Source organism: Vanessa tameamea, chromosome 8 (genome assembly GCF_037043105.1).
Source record: "Vanessa tameamea isolate UH-Manoa-2023 chromosome 8, ilVanTame1 primary haplotype, whole genome shotgun sequence".
In the NCBI taxonomy this organism is placed as follows: domain Eukaryota; kingdom Metazoa; phylum Arthropoda; class Insecta; order Lepidoptera; family Nymphalidae; genus Vanessa; species Vanessa tameamea.
In genome coordinates, this window is record NC_087316.1 from 7,821,122 (window position 1) to 7,849,104 (window position 27,983).

Below are 27,983 nucleotides of genomic sequence, written 5' to 3' on the forward strand. Positions count from 1 at the left end.
TTGGGTGATTACTTAAAGTCCCACGAATCTAGTTGACTTCACAAAGATTGTATGCTGAAATGGATTAATTTAGAGAATGGTTTAAAAAACTGTTCCACTATTGACTCTTTGGCTCAGTCACAAATTGAACAAGAAAGGCAACGTTGGAGAGATCATTTAGAACGATTGCTTGCAATTGTAAATTTTTTAGCATCTCACAATTTGGCCTTCAGGGATCATAGAGAGAAGTTAACATCTGACTCAGGTTCGAGTGAGACAAGCGGCAACTTTATAGATTTAGTAAAGTTAATAGCCCGATTTGATCCCGTGCTGAGACTTCACTTACAACAAGTAAAAGATAAAACGATTATAGACCACTTTATCGGAAAAAATATTCAAAATGAGCTCATACAAGAAATGGCAAGTCACGTGAAATCTGAAATTGTTGGAAAAATAATTCATAATAAATATTACTCTATTATCCTTGATTGTACTCGCGATGTTTCTCGTGTTGAGCAACTATCAATTATTATAAGATTTTTTAATACATAAACGGCTGAAATTGAAGTACATTTTATTGGTTTCATAGCCGTCGAAAAAACCACAGCTGAAAGTTTGACTAATTATATAATCACAGAATTAGAACAGTTAGGTATATCATTGCAAAACTGCAGAGGCCAAGGATATGATAATGGTGCCAACAGGCGTGGTGAAAAAAGTGGTGTCCAAAAACGTATTATTGAAATTAATCCACTTGCTTATTTTTTACCTTGTGGAAGTCATAGCTGGAATCTCATCCTAGGAGATGCCGATGCTGCATCTTCTTTTGTCCAATTCTTGTGTCCAAGCAAAATCTTTTTTTGGTTTGCTACAAAGGTTGTACACTCTGTTCGCCGGCTCAAGTCAGAGGTGGGCTATTTTAAATACTCATGTAAAATCCTTTTCGCTAAAACCACTTTCTGAAACTAGATGGGAGTGTAGGGTAGCATCGGTAAAGACCGTTAAATACCAACTAAGCGATACTTGTGATGCTTTAAAGGATTTAGCAGAAAATACAACAGATTGTCAGTTGGTCAGTGAATGTCATTCTATAGAAAACGAAATAACTACCTACGAATTTGTAGTTTCACTTGTCATATGGTATGACATTCTTACAAAGATAAAGGTTATTAGTATTATGTGGCAAAGGGAAAGCATGTACTTAGATGTGGCTATACAACACCTAGACGCATTCACAAATTGGCTCGATAACTATCGAGAAAATGGTTTTCAGTCATCCCTCGTAACAGCGAGAGAAATAGCCGAGGAAAATGATATTGACAGAGTTAAAAGAAGTCCGAAGACGACGGAAAAAAAGGCATTTTGATTATGAAGGAGAAGATGAAGATCATGAATTGAATGCGGAAGAGATTTTCAAAATAAATTATTTTTATGTTATTGTCGACAATGTGCGCGCAAGCTGCCTATCCTAGGTTTGAGGCATTTAAGCATCATGAAACCATATTTGGATTTCTGTATAATATAAAAAGATTAAAGGAAATAAGTGATAATGAACTTTTGAAGCAATGTAGTGACTTGCAAATATCTCTGACAGTAGGAGAATCATGTGAAATTAATGGACATGAATTGTACGAAGAACTGAATATGTTTATCCTTGTGTATGAAGGAAACGATGACATTATCTCGGTGCTGAAATACATAATAGAAAAAAAATTAACTGAAGTTTACCCCACTATCGAAATAGTTCTGAGAATCATTGCCACTACACCTGTTACGGTTGCGTCTGCTGAAAGGATTTTTTCGAGGCTTAAAATTATTATAACATATTTAAGAAATTCGATGACACAAGACCGACTTTCAGCCCTTGCTATTCTGTCAATCGAAAATGACGTAGCTCATTCGTTAGATTATTGTGCTCTAATTAAAGATTTTAGTCTTAGTAGAAGCCGCAAACATCAACATATCTCTAAATCATCTAACATCTCTGTATTTGTTAATTTTGTAAATCTCTCAATGTAAGTAAAATATTTTAAAACTCAACATTTATTTATTTTTACAACTTTAGCATTTTTTACCAAACATAACGAATACCTATCAAACAACCAGACCAACTTTCGCATCACATAGGTAGGTAGTTTTCCGTAGGACAAAGGGCCTCGCAAAGACCTGTCGCCCGGAGCTTCGCAATGGGTAAGGCCGCCGCTGCCGGTAATGATAAATTCAGAAACATGTCGCAAACACGTTGCATGCTCCACTGACAGAACGTCGTCTGATGGTGTTTGGCCTTTCTGTTCAAAGCAACGCGAAGCAAGGTTTAAATTTAATTTGTTTGCTATACGAATCTATGTCAGGTAGAATACTTGTAGTTACTTCCCTTTTTATTTCATAACAGGCTGAGCCACAACGAAGGGGGGCCGGGATCGGCTACTAAATAAAATAAAATAAATATCACTGGTGTTCTAGCCATCGAGCCGAGATGGCCCACTTACCAGATTACCTGCAATTGGACATGCATCTTAACGGACGGTTGTAGGCCCAAAGTACCAGAGAATCCATTTTTCATGTACTTCATTTGTTTATAATTCCTTTCCTGTTCTGCGATGAAAGAAAACTTCGTAATATAATGTAACGTACCTAAATGTGCATGTATTTAATGAAAATATTACTTGGTGCTAGAGCTTTGTGCCAGTCTGGGTAGGTACTATCCACTTATCAGATATTCTACCACCAAGAAGCAATATTTGGTATTGTTATATATTACTTTGTATTGTCTAGGTATAAAATGCTACCTCCTCTATTTTTTAGAATTATTAATACTTTCAGCGACTAAGGATATTAACAAATGGACTCACCTATTATGTGAGATGTGCTAGTCTCGTTTTTATGTTTTTGAAACGCGTGATTATAACAGAAGATATTCGAGATTCTGTGATATGAAGGTCGAATTACATAATCCGGAATCGAATATCTCCTGGTCGGGTCGCTAGTTAATTATATTTTTATAACCGTTTATTACGACTTGTCCTTTACCACAACAAGATAGCCCTGAAATTGATTTCAACATCTGACTTGAGTCTCAATATTTGCCCTCCCGGTGACGCTGACAAGGATAATACGGCTAACAGCAAACACACTTTAAAAATAAGGTAAAAAAAATATTTAGAAAATGATGTTAGTAAGTCTACGAGTCTAGTTGTGTGACTAGTTGAAAATTTCTAATTGTAAATTTAACCGCGTGTTGATTAATTTAAATTTTTACGATATGGGTTATCTATAAAAATATGAAAAGAATACAGTTTTATAAAAATAAGTTTTTTATAGTTTGTCTTTCACCACTATCCCTAGAATTTGACCTCATTCTTTTTGGATCATGATGCAGCTTTAGTTTTCGAAAATCGACTCATCACATTTTTGGATATTAGCTGTAGTCCAATTCAAAAATAATTCTCTAGCCTTAATAACTAATTTTATATGAGTATATCTTATCTAAAATATATCAATAATAATACGTGACTAGAAACATATTAACCTTGAATCCTACATTACACCTTCGAAATAATAATTTTACTTACACTAAAGCTTCGAATGTGAACACTATTGGATTCCGTTCCTAAGATCAGAAAGTGTAGCTTTTACGATACAATGATCACCCGTGAGAAAATTTCGGAGGCTTCCAGCAGTGACGTCAGTAGGGGAGGTGAGGGGCGCGGCGCGAGTGTGGCGCGCGCCGGCGACGGCTTTACCCCGGTCGCCCCGGCCGCGCCGTACACCCGCGTACCTATCTGTTGATCTGTTGCGCGCCGAACGCGAAGGTCGCTTCACGATCGCGGTACCACTACGCCGCCCGCCTTACTCACACCGTTCGTAAACAAAACTAAACTACGCGACCTTACTACTCATGTCGGACACGGTCACAGTGTATATTACAGAAATTCGAGTTGAAGTTTATGTGCTTTAAGCTATAAAATTGTGCAGTAGTAGTACAACCCAGACTGGGGTAAACGTCCCGTCGGCCGCCCACGGACTGTAGTAATTGTTATAGTGACCGTATCACAGTCATGCCCACCAGGGTACACACCGAATATTGGCGCCCAATAGGTACGTAAGTCCATTTCTAAATTAACCATTATATATTAAGATCTATCATTGTTCATTATCTAATAAATTAATGACATTGCTTATATTGTCACACCATCTATTTTAATTTAATTTTAATTTTATAATAAACATTTTTTCTTCTCAAAATAATGCCGTAATAAGGCTGATGTGCATATTACATAAGGTATTGGGTTTTCCTAAATATTTATAGCTTATAATTGTATTAATCATTTTATTTTTATTACGACTCATGAGTAAGATATGTGCTTCTAATTTATAGATACATATTTGATCATTCAAACAAAGTTCGATAATCAAACAAACAGACCGCAATTAATGTAATATTTAAACATATAAATCTTTACTTCAGCAAAGAAAATTGGTAAAAACATATGCTAATATGATTTAATTCGACACTCGTTGAAGACACATTACAATGCAATATAATTTACAGGCATTTTTTGTGGTACTATTAATCTATTAATTGATGTAAGTATTCGTGCGTGTTTCAATTCACAAGATAATATTGTTTATGTATGAAGAGCATAAACTGAAAAATCGTTGCATAATAAATCATACGCTCGAATTATACAATATATTTTACCAAATACATAACGTAGGAAATTTAATAACATAGTGTGTAATAAATTGTCTTTTTCAGTACATAATTTATTAATTATTATTATAATAGTTTTATTTTTAATATTAATTCTTATTTAGAACAGTAATGTATCGTGATCCAACATTAACAAACATGTATGGTAAACTTTTTTTTTTTTTTTAATCCTGTATAATATGGAAAAAAATTACAAAATGATGTTGACAAAATAATATTGAATATAATTTAAACCACATAAATTAATTAACCATAGAGAATCAAATGATTAAATCCACCTTTGGAACTGCTATTGGTTTGTAAAAAGGTTTAGCACCCATTTGTAAATCGCTCATTTTAAACTAAAAGACATAATGACTGTTGAACGGTTATAATCAAATAAATAACTAACAACAAGAATATAATGATAATAACAAATGTTTTGTGAAAATTTGTTTTACAAAAGAAATAAAACAGCATCCCAATAAAAATCGTATATTTAAAATATTTGTGTGACGAAAGTAACAAAAACTCAATATGTTTTTATTATCTTGGTGCAGAAAATACAACAACACTTAGAAATAAACAAGAAAAATCAAACATATAGTGTTGAGACGAACTTATAAGAAGTAGGTATAACAGTTTTTCTAAAACAAATTTGAGTGATACGCAGAATGTCACGTACATCGTCAGAACGCTTGCAACGCGGTAATAAATTGGGATAAAGTTATGTTTTGAAATAAATCGCGTCCGTTACGAGTCTGCAATTGAATGTACGAGCTATACTAGGACATAAACTAGAAATATTTTTAACTAGCCTTTGACTTTTCAACACAGAAACGGCTTCAAGGTTTTTGCCTTTTTTCGATACTTTCTAAATATTTTTTGGATTGGATAATGGGCCGTTCATGATGTGTTTACTTTTTTACAAGCTCTGTAAGATGTATAAAATATGTTTACACTGTCAATAGGCTAATCACGAGTAATTAGTAATTTCACTGGTACATTTTTTTTACATTAACAGCCTGTAAATTTCCCACTGATGGGCTAAGGCTTCCTTTTCCTTTGAGAAGAAGGTTTGGAGTATATTTTACCACGCTGCTTCAATGCGGATTGGTGGAATACACGTGTGACAGAATTTCGTTGAAATTAAACACATGCAGGTTTCCTCACGATGTTTTCCTTCACCGCCGAGCACGAGATGAATTATAAACCCAAATTAAGCACATGAAAATTCAGTGGTGCTTGCCTGAGTTTGAATCCGAAATCATCGGTGAAGATGCACGCGTTCTAACCACTGGGCCATCTCAGAGATCCACGTGTTAAAAAAAATAGCCTAACGACTTTTTAAATGTAGAAAAATATATTTCAAATAAAGAACATCAACTAACAAGCATTGTGATTTGTGGTAGGTATACAGTGACATTACTTAGTGTCGGTACAATGAAGGCTACATCAGTGAAGCGAGCGATAGGTACGTTTAATACAAATCCTGCCAATAAAACTATCGAAGCGACGCAATCGATGCCGTTCAATCGTAATTGCAACCATCCTCACTTACCTTCTACAGTAATCAGTGGCTCGGTTAGGAGAATAAAGGCCCGAGTGCGATGTTGTATCGAAAAAAAAAAATTAGTCAATGCCCTAAATTTAACATACCACTTATAAATATATATATCGGTTTTTCCGAACCGATACGACTTGGGAACCTTCAAGAAAAGAGCGTACTCTTTCTTGAAAGGCCGGTAACGCACCTGCAAGCCCCCCGGTGTTGCAGATGTCCATGGGCGGTGGTAGTCACTTTCCATCAGGTGAGCCTCCTACTCGTTTGCCACCTCTAACATAAAAAAAAATGACATTTGTTAAAAAAATCTGTTTCGCTTTGGCCGAAAACGATCAATACATATTATAGAAACTTACCTCACGATGGCGCGCGCCTCCACCTTAAATTATCGGTGTGCATTAACAAATATAATCAAATTTGTATTTATTTTTGCTGACTTTATTCTTACACTAGACATCTCACACACACTTAGACATCTTGTAAGCACAAGCCTTACTCATACTAATGCACGCCAATAATATAACGTGGAGGCGCGCGCCTTCTTGACTGAACGGATCTATACGAATAGTTAATACTTTCATTTGTTGCTAAGAATTGGTACTCAAAAGAACAGGAATGGATAACCATTTTTTTCTTCTTCATTAATTAATCTCAAAAATATTGCTTTCTAGTATAGAAATATGATCGATTATTTTAATTAGGTTGATTAATAAGTCTTAGAACAGATTAATTTTAATGTTGACCCTGAGGAATCTCGTTACTTAGGAGACCCCGGTGCACCAAACCAACTTGCCCTATGATAGCTACGCCACTCACAGTAATATTCTAAACGCTATCTAACGTAGGTTTCGAGTATCGGAACCCTTTAGAATAGACAAATTGTCAAAAAATATTGTACAGAACAATTTACTATTGTATTTAATTTTTAAGCAAATATTACGAATATGTATATTGTTTTTTAACAGCAATGTACGGTCTATTAATCAGTGATCATTGCCGAGTAGTATTTAGCCGAACTTAACATTAAAATAAACTATCTTTTGATGTCTTAAATAAACAATAATCCGTCAACGTGACTGGTTTTAAAAATGTAATGTTTATCCTTTAATCTTTTAATAATTTAATGTTGTTATTTTTAAGACTTAATATACGACTCATTAAGTTATTTTATAATAAAATATAACAATCTAATAATAAAGTCTATTAAAATTTGAAATGAACGTACCTTCATCAATTCTGAGAACAAAAATAGCTTGAGTTCAATATTTTTAGAACACACACAAAGTCAATCTATCATTTAGTACGACGCGCTCCACGATTATAAGATTGCGGTCGTATTATTGCGAATATTATTTACATCCATCTATCTCTCGCATCTCCTTGGATTATTGAATTTTTTTTTATTAGGTTATGTTAGTATGCCCCGAAAACTTCCCAGGTATTGGAGGTCGTCGGGGCGTCTGCTAATGCAAGCGATCCTATGATGCCCCGGAAGAGAGAAGAAGGGGATGTTTTAGTGGGTATTCCGGCGCACGAAAAGCGAGTTTTTGCTTCACGTATTGATATATATACATATATAGGTAGAGATAGTCATTATTAATAATAAAAAGATGTCAATCTCCATCCGTATTCAAAATAATTAGAGAATTTCGTGTATTTGAATTTAAAACACGAAAAATCTTCCTAATAATATATATAGTAAATATTTATTGTATAGATTAAGCAATGACCACTGAGTTTATTGATAGTTCGTCTTGACAGAATCCACAATTTGAACCGGTGGTAGTTTTACATGATAAATCAGTGGATCTCGGCTCTTATTGGGAGCCTAAGTAAATATATGTGTAAGTGCAACTGTTAGTGATAATTAATTAATATAAATAATATTATAACAAATAAATGGTATGAAAATGACACGAACACCAATTATTACAATATAATCATGAAATATAAATAATGCAGGAGGTGAATAATAAAAAAAATATTTACAAAAAAATATTACTGACTAAAAATTTGTCTAAATGAACACATCGATTAAAATTTTAATAATAATAGTTTGTATTAATATTAAAATTTATAATAGCTACAATAATATTTTTGGAGTCGGCGCAAGCAAAGCAGGAAAGCTATTTCGGTGTGAATACATCAATCTAGATGCGTCTTGTTTTCCTTGTCTTGACCGGCCCTTACCTAAAAAAGATAATTAGGTTTTTCTGGAAAAACTATTTTTCGTTTTTAACAGCACCGTTTAAGGGAAACAAGTGTTACATTCCTTAGTTTTCATTATTTTTCGTACTAATTACAGTTATTTCTTTAAAAAAAAAATAAGACCAGTGCCGATGCTTTGCCTATTCAATATAATTCAGTATTGGATATTATTAAATACCTGTTTTTACTCAAGCTAAATTAAAATTGCAATGAATTAGATAGAATAACTATTTCATATTTTCGCAATGTCTATTAACGGCGATCACTTACTATTAGGTGGGCTATTTGCTCGTCCTATAAAATAAAAAAAAATTATAAATTGTATAGCAACTTCATATGATTCTTTGTAGTCTATATATATGCGTTTTGCTTTGTTGGATATTATTTTAGAGTAAAAATTTTAGGTCTGAGCCACATTTACAATCTTACAAGAGTTTGTTTGAAAAGCGGACCGATTCACTCAGACCTCCAATTTTAACTCTAAAATAATATCCAAATATTAAGATTGTAAAATATAATCTAAATAAAGATCGCACACACATATTGATTAGTTTCTCTTGAAAATGGGCGACGAAGTCAGAATTTTTTAGAAGGATTACGTGACTAAAAAATGCGTATCAAGCTAAAAAAGTTCCTTGTGAAGTCGAATACTAACGCATTAGTGAATTTATTATTTATTTTATTTCAATAGTAATGTGACATGTCTTAATACTATCCCAATAAATTATGTGGTGTTTATAAAATCTCATCTTATTTATAAAATTTCAAAATGCCGCCATTTTGAAATGTTATAATTTACTCATTATTTCTATCTTATATAGGAAATCTTATTTCCTAAGTGTAGCAGTTAAGAAGATCAAATTACTATTACTTTTTTAATTTGCTTAAAAATAATAGGATCTGATTTGGACATTCGTGATTGAAGTCTCTAAACTGGCATTGAGCTCTCATCAGACACTTAATAAAATCGTTTCATGCCGATCTACGTTCTACTTTATCAAATCAATGTTTTCATAAAAAACGGCATCAGACTATTTTCGTTTTACTAACAAATTATTAGTCAAACGAATTATAAATATCTGTAACGATAACATAAAAGTGATTTGTGTTTCGAAGCACAACACGCTATACAGCAATTATAGAAATGAGCTTTCATTGCTTTCTTTGTTGTATAGCAACAATTTGAAGTTTAAATTTTGAAGTTTCCAAATTATGATATTAGTATTATTTTCCTCTCTCATAACAATGTTAATTAATCCAACGGAATACCAATTCTAATAACGTTGGCTGCGAAGGGGAGCATGATTTATGATCGCAGTTGCCCGTTTGTTTCGCCTCCCGAGGATTTCATTGCTTCACGTCAGTAGCGACTTGTTCTTGTATTTACAGCTACTTATTTGCAGCTTATTATTCTAGAAGAAACACTTAAGATTCCATTGAAATCACTTACACAGAAAATTGATTAATGTCATTAAAAATAAGTGATTTCATTAAACGTTAATCGTAGTTATCTATAGTATAACATAATCTTATTATACTATAACAGATGCCCGGGACGAGTACTTCGTACAGGTAAAATAGGTTTTAATCTGGATTTATTTTTTAATCAATGAGATACAAAAATTCGCCAATCGAACTATTCGACCGTACAACATGCTTCGCATATTCTTTCATCGCGCTTGTGAAAATATCGTAATATTCTGAATCTACTGATCTAAATTGCAACGTGTAAAGATCACTTATTTACATAAAACTTTTAAGATTACATTGTTATCAATATAGATAAGTGTAATATTTATTTGGCAATTAAACTAAACTACGGCAGCCCTTCTTTTTTCCCTTTTTAAATACAAAAACATTAAACATTTCATTTTTTTTACACTGAAATTATAAACTAGAATAATATTTAAGTTCCATACCAATCAGAATAACAGATTTCGCTTGAAACCGGAATAAAACACACAAACAAAACTTAGCTTTTCATGATATTAATATGATTGTGGTTAATTCAACTGTTTATTTAAAACTGTGAATTTACTTATTCCTTTTGTGCAAGCCACTCTTTGTTTCAACTCTATCATACCATGTCGACTATTTATTCTCAAGGGTCCATGTTAGTGTCTATCAAACAACACAACAAAATGTAAAACTAACAACGAAATATTTTCAAGGAGTTCTGATTGCTGAACTTTATCTAACTCATGAATTTTTTTCAAGGATAGTCGAATAAATTAGTTCGAATGTTAGTCGAGATTTTCTTATTTTAAAAGATTTCACAAAAATTATAGTAATTAAATAATATTTGGCTTAAAGTTTGGATTGTCTAAAACAACTGTGATTTGTTTCCTTATTATAAATTCTTGTTGAGACTCCTGAAAACTCTTGTTTTTGTAACAGGTTTTGCTAAAGATTACGACTGCACCTATCTTTGTTAAGCACAGCATACACAGTTTGGAAACAAAGTCATCTGTAAAAACTTTTACTGTGAAAACAGGAAAACAATCATCAATTATGATATTAGGACGTAAATGTATATAAATCTTGATTTATGACTCTGTTGAACAATTTCATTCCCAAATGTAATGCAATGTTACTCCGCCTCCGGACATGTTGTATTCTTAGATATAATATACAATCTTCAAAATGCGTCACATACGTGCATATATTTTTTACAATATAATATAAATTGCATATCATTTTTATGAAAGATCTTGAAAATAATTACAATAAATAAATGACTTGTGTTAAAAGAGAGATAATATATTATGAGTGTATTTCGATATTTTATACAATAAATATAGAATAAAAGTTTATTAATGGTATGTTAAACATTCCTCGTGATTATATTTGTACGATATTTACACGTGTATCCTTTACTTTAAAGCAGTGATATTTATATAGTTTTAAAAATGTATGAATAACTGTATAATTTGAACGATTGAGGATGGCAGAGATTATTTCAGGCATCATGAGCACGTCAATAATTCTACCGCTAAATCTGGATCAATAAAAAAAAACTGTTATATTTTTCATTAAGTGAGCCAGTGTAATTAGAGGCACAAAGTGCATATTACCTTTTAAGACTTAGTTTATATTTCGTGTCAGTGGCTATGCCAAGGTAATGACCACTAACCATCAAACTCGTATGTACTCGTATGTAGTAGAGTTGTTAGTTCATCTGTCAGTAAAGTAAATAAAAAGTAGATAGTCATATCATCTTTCATAAAAAGATAGTTACTGGATAATATTGAACATTTGACAATAACCTATTCCAATAAAAGATGTAAAGATAAAAAATATATATATTTGCATACTCTATGTATCAGATTAGCTAATAGCTCTTCTGTACATTCACATACACTATCGTTATTGATTTATATATTTATATTTATTTATAAAACAACACTTTTCCACTTGAGTAACTCTATCTACTTTAATTTAACTTCAAAAGTTCCGATATATTAACTTCTCCGACATTAAAAACACCATTTGTTCGCAAATCCATAACGATAGATTATTCAAGATCCCGACCAATGATATCGCGTCAATGCGATGTCAAATGATGTTTATTTACTCCTGTGGTTGGAATAGGCTATAGAAATAAATTATTACCAGTTGCAGGTTATAAAAATAACTTATAATAAAGTACAAGTATTAACATAATTCAGGACAAAATTTCCTTTTTTTTATTCTAAATTAATTACGCCATTTGAAGCGTTTCAGTATCATCCGTGCGTTCTGAAAGGGATTGAATCACGGCCAATGAATGAGAAATGATGTCGGTTATTGTCGTGTCTTAGATTATAGAACTATTAATAGTTACTAACATTGATGTTACGTTTGCATACGTTGAAAAAACACGAGTAAGCTATAGTTTATCAGTATTTAGTTGGTATTATAAGCGGGTCAATTAAAAAAGCAATTTAGTTTTTCAATGTTATTGTTTTTCTTCTTTCAATGAATTTTGATATTAAACGTTACTATGAAAAATACTTATAGCTTGTCCAAAAAAATATTATTATTGTTCATTACCAAAATAAAGCAATGTATTTTAATTTCAACTGGGCCAACAAACGATGTATAACTTACTACATATTATTAATAATGCCAACGCTTTGTATAAAACGTGAGCTGCGTCAATTTGTGATTAGACATACGTACGTATCATTTGAATAAATTTGTGTAGTTTAATTGCCTATTCACTTTAATGTATGAAACATATTATATTACACACATTTATATTATACATGTAACCAACACAAATCCGTTATCTATGAGTAGCAACAAGATTGCAATTTGATTTTTTATATCATATAATTAAGTAAACATTGTTTTGTATATTATTTTATACGCTGTTTTTTGCGTTAATTGTACGTAACGCGAAGGTAAATAAAAAAAATAAAGCGTAAAAAATAAATGGCGCGAGCAGCTTCAAGTGACCGCAACTGCCATTTCTCATAATCTGACACATTGAAGGAAATTTATAAATAGCCATTTGAAGTAAATCGACCTAACGATGATTTCAAGCCACGGTAACAAACGCTCTTATTCGATGTACATATTAAATTTTAATTAAACAAAATCTCTTTAATTTCAAATGTAGCGCTAATGTCTATGGGCAGTGGTGACCACTTACTATCAGGTGGGTCATTTGTTTTTACGCCTACCTATATCATAGAACAATAAAAAAAAATTACTTTTCTTTAAATAATATAAGAAAAATATTATAATTTTCAACGGTCGAAACTATTTATTTTAAAAGGGTTACTTATGTGTGTTTGTGTATCATATAGGTACACTATATAAATATGTCATCTTTTGTTTTAACCAAAAGCGGTGAAATTTATTATACGTCAATGTCTTGAAATCATGTCTTGTCTAGAAAATTTATCATCCGAATTGGTCTTTGAACGCGAAAGGCTTAACATATTTTAATCAAAGTAGAATTTTCCTTAAATATATCAAAACATTAACATACAATCTATCGTAAATAATAATCTTAACGATAGAAATTACGGACAAACATTTTGTAAAATGGCATTTCATAAAATGTGCAAAGATAAAATATAATTTACTATTAAGTTTATTCTATATTCCATTGAAAGAAAAACTGGTTTACCGACAAATAGTAGGAATAGCGGCCGGTACTTATCTCGGACTAAATTTTCTAAATCAATAAATATACCCTTGCTTTATTCAGTTCTATGAAAGGACTATCTCTAAAGCCGTTTCTGTAGGTATAAAATGAAGATATATATTTAGTCCAAGCAAACGTAGTACACCGCTAAAAATATTAAATACAAAATGTTCTTACACCAAGGCACTCTAAATGTTATAAAATTAATTATCATTCATCATTAAAACTGACGTATTCCTTTTTAATTACATTTATTTCGTTGCTAGACTTAGTTTTGATACAAACCTATACATTTGACTTTTTCTATCGATCACGAAGAAGAAAAACAGGTCATTGAACCGTATTTGCGAATAATATATTGAAATTTTGAAAATAATTTGTTAAAATCTATATCGCTAATATAAAGCGTCATAAGTTTAACGTATCACTACGTAATACGATATGTTATTTTATCTATATAACATATCTATTTCGCTTTTAAATTTTTAGGCAATTCCTTATTAATTTTCATATCTCTATAAAGTTTTCAGGTTTCAAAACGTTACGATATCAGTTTCATACATTCGGTAAACAAGGCAGAAACATTTCTCGATACGCTTTTACGAAATGGGTGCTTAACGGAAAACTTGAGTCTATAACACCGACGGGTTTTATAGCCAAGCCGAATGGTCAGAGCACGTGCATAGCTATTACAGCCAAAATCCTTAATTGTTTTTATTTACAATGCTTTATTTTCTAGCTGATTTATGTTAGCTTAGATATATAAACCTAACGAACTCAAAATCAGCAGGTATGTATGTATATACGATAATGTTTCAGTTTTAAGTCAGCCGTAAGTACGTTTAACATTAAGCAAACAAAGAAAATAACTTGCATTTTATTTCATTACTTATAGCTTCATCATAAAATTGGAATTTCAAGTAGTTTAAAGTTTATAAAAATGCAACTTTATGAAACTTAAAATTTTCAGCTTCTGTAAATATACATAATATAACGTTAACACCAGATTAACAGAATAGTGCTAAGATATCAATTAAGTTCTTTTACTCATATCTTCAAGAAAAATTACGCATAACACATTTTTGATTGACATAGACAATGACATTGACAACTTACCCAATAAAAACCCTCCCTGTCTTCATTTCATATCAAAATGGTAGCGATGCCCTTGACTAAGATTGATCTTTGGCTCACTTCAGAAAAGCTACAGGTTCATTTCCATATAACGCATCCATCTGCTATGCTCCGGTGAACTCAGGGGTGAAAGTCGATCATGCCGCACCTCCACTTTTCACTAGTCTTTTAGTTGACTTGTTTCAACAGGAGTCGCAACGTTTCTTAGGGTATAGAGAACGCCTTCAATACTGAGTTGGCACCTCCATATTGTTTGATCAACTACATGGGGTAGCGAATACATCTTTTGACCACTCATGCCCTACGGCTTCTTTAGTACGATGGCGGACTTTCCATCTATTGCCAATATTAGTCAAAGGATAGCATTTGCAGTAGAACGAATCATAGTGAAATCAAACTGTTGAGAAGGTTTAAAGTATAATAATAATTGATTAAGCATGATTTCACCTACCATAATGAAAGAGTTTTGAGGGTTATTATCACAGGGATCAATTTTTGGACCTCTGCTGTTTTTAATATATGTGAATGATTTACCTATTTTGTTGATAAGACTTGTGACATTGTACTGTTCGCATATGATAGATCTCTTATTTTTAAACTTGACAGAAAGATAAACAACTATGGCTAACAGACATAAGTGCTGTTAACCTAGTTTATATTAGTAATTTTCATATGATATCAGTTCTACGACACAATTACGCAAAAAAAATTAAGAAATAGGTGTATTAATGACTGCTTCACAATATATTTATGATAATATAATGTTTATATGGAAGAACATAGGAAACTGCCCCATAACAGCTGATATTCATACTATTAATACAAGAAATAAAAATAAACTTGAAACCCCTGCTTTCCGTTTATATACGGTACAGAGAACGTTTTTTGTCAATAGTATATGCATATATAATAATATACCGGAAAATATAATAAATTTACCATTAAATTACTTTAATTAATTATTACTAAGTTAATTTACCGGGGAAATGCTGCTAGCATTCTTGTCACCATTCCACGCGGTCAAGATTTGTACAGTAGCTGTTTTTAATTCATATTTGTATATATATTTAAGCACTTAATGTTATCAATTCATTAACCATTGAACAAATTTAAAAAGTTTGTTAAGACTAAATTAATCAATAAATCTTATTAAAACAATACTTTTTGGATAAAACGCCTGGATTTAGGCTCGGGTCGATTTCCGTTACAGAACTTATTGAACAATAAATGTGAATAACATCATTGTAAATCTGTTTTTTAAAAGATGCGAGTTTCTCGCCGTTTCTTCTCGCAAAAGGCTGCTTTCCGAAATGGTGGTAGACTTATGTTATATTGACGAATCAGAAATGCTTTATTGTAAAGTTTACTTGAATAGAATATATTGGATATAATATACGTATTAAAATTTTCATACAGACTGTACCGTTCACAATTATTTCTTTACCATTTTAAGTTACAGATTTTTTTAAAAAGACAATATTTTTGCAACGTTAAGATTGATAAAAAATAAAGCAAACTTTGTAAGATAACCTTTGAACGTTTGAATTGTAACATTTGGATTTCGCTAGACACACGATTCACGGTATATGAAGTGTAAAAAATTTATTGCTCCGCATAATCGGATAGCAGAGTACGGGTTGGCATTGACCATATACAGTAGAGGGAACATTTTAATATTCATCCATGATAGAAATGAAAACGATTGATTTTAATGCATATAATATTTAATCGGGGTGGTATAAGATTTAACTCTATTCGAAGTGTAGACGGTAATACGCAATCAGGCAATTTCCTACTCGAGTGCACGGTAGCGCACTGCCGTAACCGTAAGCCGTACGGCCTTACGGAGTCGTGATACAAGAAACTTCTAGGACTGGAGGCTAGGTTAGGCTATATTTTGAGATTTGCCTCGATTCATAAATCATGATTTTAAAATATGTTTTTTTTTGTCATACATAAATTGTAAGATAAACAAATAATATAATATTTAACGGTAAAAAAGAAAACTGATATAAATTTCTTACTACTAGCCTACAATAAAACCAAATCCCGGATCAAATTCCATCTGGCTGAACCGGAGATTTTAGTTGGAGTTGCATGAGCACAGAGGTATTAAAATGAAATGTTCTCGCTCATTGAATAAACAGAATGTAGATAAATAGCTTTAATTAATTTTATTATTAACTTTTTCATTTTCATTTTTCAATAACAATAATCTTTCACTTTATGGATTACGATTCAATCATTATAGATATAGCAGAAAGCATCTTAAACTTAGGATTTATTTCAAACTTTTAATGAGAGTCCGTGCTATGTAGATATTCTCCTTATTTAATTCTTCGTCTCATAAATCTTACCAATGTTTCGCGAGAGATAAATCTTTTGTTGGTTCTATTTATATTATATGCCTACTAAATTCCTAAATTTCTATAATTTTATGTTAAAGTGAAAATTTTGGCTATATCTCTCTAGGTTACAGTAGAATTTTTTTTAAATTAAATTTCAATAATATATATTTATAGTAAAAAGATTTTCTATATTTGAAAATTGCTTAAAAGTATGCTTAGAGTTATTTTATTTTTAAAATCTCCTAAAAGCAAAACAAAGTACGTGAAAGAATAAATACTATGAGAATAACCGTTTTACGCGATCAGTTAATTATTATCAACTAAATATTTGGCTCAACATGTTGGACTTTTAATCGGAAGTTATAATGATATTTTTTGTGAAATATGATTTTTTTGGTATTCATATTGCAACTTTTCATTACGTATATGTATGAATAAATCACTCAGAATAAGGAATATCAAAATAATTTCCAGAATAAAGATTAAAATTCGTGAATAGATAGCTTTACAGCGTCTTAGTAAGGAACTGAAAATAATTAACATCATGAAAAAGAAAAGGCTAGATTAGTATAACAAAAACATCCGATCTTTGTTTCGATCCGCTGAGATGTCAGACGTTCTGATCGCCTTAATGTCAACCATTCTTACTCAACGATGAAGAAAATGTAACATTAAAACTATAACGTAAATTGACTCCATAGTATGGTTTATTTATTTATTTAAAAAGGTACATTGACATTATATATATTACACCACATTCACGAATTTTAACATTTTTACATTACATTAACAGCCTGTAAATTTCCCACTGCTGGGCTAGGGCCTCCTCTCCCTTTGAGGAGAAGGTTTTTGGAGCATATTTCACCACGCTGCTCCAATGCGAGTTGGTGGAATACACATGTGGCAGAATTTCGTTGAAATTAGACACATGCAGGTTTCCTCAAGATGTTTTCCTTCACTGCCGAGCACGAGATGAATTATAAACACAAATTAAGCACATGAAAATTCAGTGGTGCTTTTGTGTGCCTTTGTTTGAACCCGAAATCATCGGTTAAGATGCACGCGTTCTAACCACTGGATCATCTCGGCTCCGAATTTTAACATGTTAACTAATTTTAAAACATGTTATTATTATATAATATATGAACGAAGAAAGAAATTACTCAAATTATAGAATTCGTTTGAAGCGGGTTTAAGTATGTTATAATTTTTGGAATTTATTCAAAAGGTGTATTCCGAAAATTAATTAGTAAGCTAAACAAGTATTGTTAATTATAAATATTTATTGTATTAGTTTAACACTTTCATTGCGTCAACCGATCGTTATAAAATTTGCAACAATTATTATCAAATCGTATCGTGTTTACTTAGAGTTATCTGACATATTTAAAATCGATGCTTCTCTCGATGATCTGGTTCATTTTCTACTTTTTAGTAAAAATATATATTTATTATATATATTGCAATGTTATTATTAAGACCAAATTGTGTTATACTAAAGACTATTCGCTTTTATTCATTAAGGTACTACTAAAAACTTCTATTTTTAAAACTGCTTATTACGTGATTATCATTACGAATATATAATTTTATAAATAAAAACAAAATTGCTTTTTATAGTAGGTATTGTTTTAATTAAGTTTTCCATAGTGCTTAGTTTGAAGGACGTATGTTTTACAAATAAGTATAATAGTTAAAAATAAGTATATTTGCGTGACCACAATCTACAATGGCAAAAATAATATTGTGTATATTTATGTTAAATATGTAGGTTAACTAACTACTACTAACTAACTACTATCTCGCGGTAAAATATAAATCCAGTTACTTTTTTAATGTCGTACTTTTTTGTGCGTCTCGTTTGTGTTATCTTTGAAACGTATATTTGTAATATTACATTTGCTTGTGTTGATATGTTAATAATGATGACATTTATATTAAGTGAACTAAAACGAGATATTTTAAAAAGAGTGTAAATATGTAAAAGAGATTTACAAACTGTGTTTTTAATACGACGTAACAAGATCGCTTTATAAATTTAAAATAACGCTGCACCTTCATCCGTGCCGGTAATACAGTATAAGTGAGTGTTCTAAATTCCCGTTTTATAGAGTTTCGCGTAAAATCTCTCCGTGTAATAGGAAGCCGGTGTCATTTACGGAAACAGGCAGGCTTCCGCGCTTACCGGACACGCCCGCGCTCCCTATAATTCACTTTCAATACTGCATGCGTGAAGCTAACACTTCTACATTAAAAGCTTTCACCTCGAATAAACATGCAAATCGAACTCGCTCAGTTTAAATGTTTGCATATATTTAAATGCAATGAAGAATATATTTGAGGCTAAATTTTGGAATTGTAAATTAAGTCACCCAGAACCGAATCATGTATTTTAATAGTGAAAGATTTTTCACTATGGCCCCAAGGCTATTCAACTGCAAACTGAACTCCTTGTATCCTAACGTTGAAAGTTGTTATAATAAAAAAGAAAAATTAGTTAAGAGACGAATTTTTGCGCCACTTACTATTCTCAGCACGTTCTGGCTTGGCTTACTACCGACATATAAGATTTGTTTCACTTCGAAGGAAACAGCATTAGCATATCAAGTTCTTACCATAGTCACGACTATACATATATATAATTGGGGGCTTAATAAACACCGTTGAAGCAAGCAACCTGCAAATGTCTCACTTTTGGGCTATGACCTCCTATCATCTCGAGAAAAAAGCTTATACCGACGCTAGAAAATGGCAGAATTTCATCTACACGTGCATACGAGATAATCGTATTTTTAGTTTTTTATTTTAATTTTTAATAGCCCGGAGCGACATCGTATTCCACTCTCCGTGTCATGGAGGATGTGAATATATGAATACTAAGATCCATGCCTCTCAGTTAGAGTAATGCTACTAGAAAATCCAAACTAGCAACAATGATAAAAATAAAACATTGTTGAAATGTTGTCATTTGTCGCAACAATTCATTTACATTATTTAAGTCCTCTTGTCTGAAGAACAGATAATTAATAAAATGTATAATATTTGAACCAAACAAAAAAGTCAAATCAGTTATTCACCAGGCATACATACGACCACCAAATATATATACATATATATTCTTACCATACTGATAAAATAAATAAATATTTACCAAATAAGGGTTTAGGTGTCTCGTATCCCCTATTTGTAAATGTTACGTCATTCATCCACCTCACCCTTGACGACCGCTCAAGGGCTTTTGATGTTGATTTCACCATTGTCAAAAGTGTTTCCCACGCGTAGACTTTTATTGAAACCGGTTTGGGATATTTGCAGTAATGAAGCTGAAATTTTACATATAACACAAAGTAACCTTACAAATAAGATAAAAGTATAATATTAATACAGAAAGACAGCTATAAAACTGTGAGATTGGAAAGAATATGTAAACAATCAAATAAGTTTACTGTCCTCGACTCTTGATGTCGTTCATGTAAGATATAATCTACGTTCATAACGTCATTTACGCAAATAGCGTACTTTGTGCGACGAAAAGGGGGTAGGCGTCATATTACCAGTATTGACAAGCTGTCTCGCAACATTGACTTTATCAATTGTCAACGTTGCCAATAACCTCGATAAAAAATCACCGAACTTTTTTAAGAAGAGGTAAAATATAGTCCACCTCGCTGCTCCGATGCTTCATAACCATACTAAATTTTCTCAATATTTTAACATTTATATCCATACAAATATGTTTTAATTAAAACGATGCAATGATTTATTTATAGAAAGGAATAGTTACAACGAAAATCAATATTTACGCATTTGGAAGTTTGCAAGCAAATACATTTTCAGAGAATTTACGTTCAGCAGTTAGTACAAATAACATGCGTATAAGTCAATACCAATTAAATATGTGACTTGATTCCATTAACTCTCTGATATTTTATTCATATTTTAATTGGAGTTTCGAATAATTAAACTACACGACAACATATCCATTATAAAGTATTTATTTGTAAATTGCTTAAAAATAAAGTAACAACTTGTAGTCACAGTGTTAAGAAATAAGCATTCGATAATCCACCACTCTAATTTATGGCGTGTTGGTTGATGATTTACGAGAATATGTAAAAGAGTTACACGGAGACGTAGACTTTATCAAGAATTTTCATTACCCCTGAACATTTTACTTGCATAATAATTACGAGTAAGTTATGTAAAATGCAAGTTACGGTATTTTGCTTATAAGAGGAATGACTGGTACAAAACTATTATTTGTTAACCATATAATATTACTTAATATTAATTAATATTTACTAAAACACTCCAGGGGTAAGATTGGCAAAACTATATGGAATTGGGGATGGCATGCTACGTTCTATAACAATTTTCTGGTATCTACCAAATTGTTTGACCATCATCACATTTTGATATGCGAAACCCGAAAATTGCGTTAAGCAGCAAATGGTTATCTACTCAAGGTTTACAACTTGTGTAGGATACATTTGTCTTCCTAGATCAGTATTTATAACGATAAACGTCAAAAACATATTTTTTTTTTAAACCTTGTTAATGCAGGTATTTTCCGTTTAAATTCATATGTATACCAAAACTCAGATCAATCAATTCTCTAATTAATGCTGATTGATCAAAAATTTGAATGGATGATACAATTCTAAAAGGACAATTGTAGAAAAATAATAGTGTGTGAGTTGCATTGTAATATTATGTAATAATACGACGGTTAAAATAAGATTTGATCGAAGATTTGAGTATATGCAGATCGTAAAGGTTCTTCAATATTTTTATTTTCGAAGTTAAAATATTATGTACTTAATTTCGAAATCGTTATTAGATCAAAGAACCAGCGAGAGAAATTCTGTGGTATTTTTTCTACAATTGTTTTAGAGCTATATTTTTTAAATTCGTGTTTGAAACGGCCCGCAGGCGAGAAACATTCTTAAAGTGTGTTATCATTAACAACAGATTTCATGAAAATGGTTAAAGCAAAATGTTGCCTGTGTTTATAAAGCTTACGTTGGAGTGAAGTTTAATTGATTTACAGGGTTGTACAGCCGCAACCAATACCTTTTTTAGAGACGTATTTAAAGTTAAAACAATACCGCAAGTACGGCTTTGAGAAAACATTAAACGCTCTGTAATATAATCTGTTGTTGAAGGCTTTGTTTGTTTGATATTATAAAGAACCATTATATTAAAGGGTGTATAGCAATCAAAAACAGTTCTGAAATAAAAATATTGCATTATTACCTTTTTAAGGTTTTCCTTTAAAATGTGAGCATTGAGAAGGTATCGTTACAAATGTGTGTGTATTTGATATGTGGATTACATATCAAATATTATATTGAAATAGTACAGATTTTATATTGTTGTCTGTGAGTTAATTATGCATTCGGAGAGAAAATCATTAGTCGAGGCAGTTTACTAGCAATGTCTGACAAAAATGAAAACAGTATTACAAAATGTTTTTATTACCAAAGAGATCGGGGTTCATATCGGATAATTGAATATTATAAAATATATATGTGTATATATAACACAAAGTTAATAATGTAATTAATGTCTATATCGTTGCCTCAATAGCTGAGTGATATACGGGCATGTAAAAATGGCAGGATCGAATCTGATGGCTGCCTATTGTCCGCCACTCAAAATCAAGCCTCACGCTTTGCAATATAAACAGAAATTAAGCATTTTTATACATTTTTTTAGTATATCATATCAAAGAGAAAGTTATAATCAAAACGTACGTTTGCGAAGTATTTCGTCAAAATTAATTAAATATATCATATTCGAAGTACGAAAATATGAAAGTCACGATAATTGCTTTCTTGAATAAAATAACTATTTTGCATTGAAAGCGATAACTCAATCAATTTTGCAAAATATTGTTGTATAAAGTGTTTTAATATTATTAAATCGAAAGCCAATATTTCTCTTTTGAAAACATAGTTCGTTTGCGAAAAAGGTTTTTGTTGAAGCAATATTATACTGAGCTGTACCTAATATAATATTTTATTATTATTGACGATGATATGTTGATTAATATTGTATAATCAATATTTTGAGTCCAAGATGATTGATTGGCAGTTACAAAAATGATTTCTTTTTTTGAATAAAAACCACTTATTCCCAATATACACCTTATTACAAATAATTTTTACAAGATTAAGTTAAATATGTTTTATGTTTTCATCAATCTAAAACATACCTAGAGTCTCACTGAAAAACCCACAGGAAACGTATTAGTTACTCTTTGTTCATTAAATTTTAATTAAATTTATATATTCTCCACGAGAATAAGCGAATATCAACTGTACGTTTTTAATCTATACTAATTTTATAAATGCGAAAATAGCTCTGTCTTACGCTTTCACGGCCAAACCAGTGAGCCGATATTGATGAAATTTTGTATGAAGCAAGATTCAACCAAAAGGTAGGACATAGACTTTTATACCTAAAACCTACGAGCCCCACCAGAGTCGTGGGTGAAATAATAATATTAAATAAATGATTTATTTTTATGTAGGTATAAAGTATTGTTTATTTATAAAAATGAAACCAATATGATAATGCGATCCATTACATAAAGTCAGGTATGTACAACGATAGGTAGGTAACACGATACAAAGTCAGTATTTGTCCTTGTAACTCGAGCGATCTCTTACATTGTCAATTATTATTATATTTACAAAGATATTTATAAATATTTTTTTAACTTACGTAGCACCTTTAGTTAAGCTTTAATATATGACAATTTATATAACGTGCGATCCATAAACCTACCCAGACATATATAAATGTATTTTGGGTCAACTCTTCTAGGTAACATAGTATTGCAGAACGATGGTGACCCACTCATGAGACTTTTTAGAAACATTCAGATTTTCAGGGACCCAGTGTAATCACAGGCTCCACAGACTTCTTTACACTTATTTATCAAAGTCGGAGGCGCTTGAATAGTACTAGTATATAATGTACTAGAAACAAACATGATCTACGCTCTTTAAAAGCCTTAAACTCCCAGAAACCCGAAAAATAAATTACGATTATTTACGCATATAAACATTTATTTAATAGATAGGCGGATGGGCAAATGGGCTACCTGATGGTAAGTGCCCACCGCCGCCCATAGACATTGGCGCCGTAAGAAATATTAACCATTCCTTACATTAAATCAATGTGTCACTAATAATGGGGTTAAGTTATATCCCCTGTGCCTGCAAATATACAGCCTCACTCACCCTTCAAACCGGAACACAACACTACTGAGTACTGCTATGTGGCGATAGAATTTCTGATGAGTTGGTTGTGTCTACGCAGATGGGTTTGCACACTAGCAATATGAATAGGTGAATAGGTACAAAGTAAAAACCAAGATTGCCCAGTAGTTAGATTGCGAGGATTTTAATCGATGATTCCGGGTTTAAAATGGTGTTGTAGGGTATGAATGATACCCTCTAGTCATTGAATTATTGAATATCATTGTATTGTTAAAGAAGTCTGGGGACAGGTGAATTTAAGACCAACTTAGTCTTAGAACTGATCTATGGCCTTTGCAAGGTATATTGAATGGTAGTTTTAATTCGAGTTAAGCCACAAGATATTACATAAAGTTGGTTTTATAATTACCTCCCTGTCTGCGTAATAATAATTTAACAAATTTTGTTCGACGATCAAAGGCGTTATATTGAAGTTTCGTAGTTTAAGACGATATTTCGATCATCTTGGTATTCATATACGATAAGCTTATAATATTTTTTCGTAAACAAGATATTTTTTTCGCTATATTTTTGATAGTGTTACGATAGTTACAGGCTGATTATGTTATTATGTTATGTTATGTATACGATAGTGAGGCGAGAAATTATGGGCTCAAACCCAGGCAAGCACTTACTTTATACAGTGTGCAACGTATGTTAGAATAATATTGAATAATCGAATCTTCGAAATGAATTCAATTAATTATAATAATAATAAATAACAACAATTATAGTCCATTAGTCTCATAATTTTATGAAATTTCGAAATATAGTGACGATCAACATTTTATATTTTGACCGTAAAATTTACACACGACAACAGATAACAACTTTCAAACCTTAATATTTATCAAATTATGCTTCACGTACCTGTTCCAAAGTCATCGGCTACGTTAATTGTATTAACAGTGTAGTCTGGGCAAATAAGATAACCGAAAGGCATTTGCTTTATTTCGTATTTTGAAAGGGTAAGGCGTCTCACGTACCCTTGTCACGTACTAAGCCTTATTCCAAGAGAAAGGTTTGCTCAAAAATTGAGATTTTGATCGTATTATTTGAGAAAATATTATCATTTCCAAACACAATGACGTATCGATACTTTCCAGTATTTTATAAAATAAGACTCGAATCTTAGTAAAGGTATAAAGTTACCTTCGGGCTAATTTATTTTCCTAGATTTTTTTTTTACGTAAAATTTACAAGAATCTATAAATCAATTAATATTTTATATTGCAGATAACATCTTATATCACATCGAAGCAATAATTTGGAAAAAATGGCAAGCGCTACCTTAAGTTTTTTCTTCCGAAAATACAACACAGACGGTAAGGCTCGTGGAAGATCATTTTGATATACTTTTCATATTGATGATATATGTATAATATACACAATAAATACAATTGCGGAATGTCTAATAGTTGGTGGCGGAGTGTCGCGGTGAAAGAGTATGGAGGGCGCGGACGGGAGCGATGACCTGTTGGATTGGGAGACCCTATACCGGTTGCCGGTGCAGAACACTTCATATAACACTACAGATTGGGTACCACTCGGGTGGAATGTTACAGTGGCCAATACTACATGGTGGGAAGAGTCCGCGCCCTTTGACTCACCTACGGCTCTTTTGCGGGCCGCAGCTAAAGCTGTTCTCCTAGGATTACTCATTTTGGCAACTGTAGTTGGTACGATATTTATATTTTATTCACTTGTTTCTATTCGAATTCTCGTTATATGTACATTAACAGGAAGTCAGAAGGAATTTCGGCTAAGTGTTAGAACACATGTTTTTGCTTTCGCACATTGCGATGTGTTGATATCTACTCAGATATAAATATACTAACGATGTGGCTTCAATAGAAATAGATGCAGGGACAAATTATTTAGCTTTAAATATATTTTGTGGTACAAATGAAATACAATATTAATATTGTGATTTATTTTTTCGCAGGTAATGTGTTTGTGATAGCAGCAATATTGCTTGAGAGGCATTTACGGAGTGCAGCCAATCAACTTATTCTGTCACTGGCGGTAGCAGACCTGCTAGTGGCTTGTTTGGTCATGCCACTCGGCGCAGTATATGAAGTTGCACAAAAGTGGACTCTGGGCCCAGAACTGTGTGACATGTGGACTTCAGGAGATGTACTCTGCTGCACTGCATCAATATTACATCTAGTAGCCATTGCTCTTGACAGGTAAAAATATATAACTCTTTTGATTGAACAAAATTGCTTAATTATAACGTCGTCCAAAATTATAATACAACTTTTTCATTTTGATGTGACAAATACTATTGAAAAGTTTTCTTTAAATGAATTTCCAAAAATGTTTGTAATATGTCTATGAACACTATGTCTCTTTTATTTAAAGGTACTGGGCTGTAACGAATATAGATTACATCCACGCACGAACGGCGCGTCGAGTGGGTTACATGATCGCATGTGTCTGGATAGCGAGTTTTTTTGTATGTATCGCCCCATTGCTCGGATGGAAAGATCCTGATTGGAATCGTCGCGTTTCCGAAGATTTGCGATGCGTTGTCAGCCAGGACGTAGGTTATCAAATATTTGCAACAGCATCTTCATTCTACGTTCCGGTACTCGTTATATTAATATTGTATTGGCGGATATACCAAACTGCTAGGAAAAGAATAAGAAGACGACACGGTACTACTACAAGAGGAGTGGGACCACCGCCTGTTCCAGCAGGTGGAGCTTTAGTTGCTGCTGGTGGTAGCGGAGGCATAGCTGCTGCTGTAGTTGCAGTTATTGGTCGCCCATTGCCGACCATATCGGAAACTACTACGACAGGAATAACGAACGTTTCCTCGAACAACACAAGTCCTGAAAAACAATCTTGCGCCAACGGTCTTGAAGCAGACCCACCAACTACAGGATATGGAGCCGTTGCCGCGGCTTATTATCCTACTTTAGTACGACGCAAGCCCAAAGAAGCTGCCGACTCTAAGAGGGAAAGAAAAGCGGCTAAGACATTAGCAATTATTACCGGCGCGTTTGTAGCGTGCTGGCTTCCTTTTTTCGTATTAGCTATTTTAGTACCGACATGTAACTGTGAGGTTAGCCCGGTACTGACGTCTCTATCTCTATGGTTAGGTTATTTCAATTCAACGTTAAACCCAGTGATATACACCGTGTTCAGCCCGGAATTTCGGCATGCGTTTCAGCGATTGCTCTGTGGACGCCGTGCGCGCCGCCGCCGCGCTCCGCCCTAGTTATCTCGCACTACCCCGCTCTTCGTTTCCATGAGCCTGTACCCCAACCCGACTGACCTCAACGTTCTATCTCGATACATATTGTGTTTGTTACCTTGTTACATTTTCAGAGATATATTTACAACCTATTATTTTTTGTACGTGATGAATGTCGTAGTTAATAATTATATAGCTATTAAACCAAATAATCTTTTATAATAATTACGCTAAAACTAAGTTTTCATAAGTTAGTGATATGTATATTACTTATAATATGATCAAAACTTAGATACAATAGAACTTACTGTGATCCATGATTGTAGAAGATAAGAGAGGTACTAAATATTTTTAGGAGTGAAATATCATTAAGGAACTTATGAAGACGTGTTTCTTTTTAATTACCTGTGGTATCTCAGTCTTTTGTTTAAAATATAATACCTATTATTA

General features: G+C 32.2%; 1 protein-coding gene across 1 annotated transcript; it reads left to right on the plus strand.

Annotated features, from left to right (window-relative positions):
• The first annotated feature begins 3,783 nt into the window (after positions 1 to 3,783).
• LOC113400030 (5-hydroxytryptamine receptor) lies at positions 3,784 to 27,983 on the plus strand. Its single transcript, XM_026639393.2, has 5 exons — positions 3,784 to 4,077; positions 25,568 to 25,656; positions 25,750 to 26,010; positions 26,277 to 26,520; positions 26,696 to 27,983. Exons 3-5 carry the CDS (start codon positions 25,779 to 25,781, stop codon positions 27,555 to 27,557), a joined length of 1,338 nt encoding a protein of 445 aa, XP_026495178.1. The 5' UTR covers positions 3,784 to 4,077; positions 25,568 to 25,656; positions 25,750 to 25,778; the 3' UTR covers positions 27,558 to 27,983.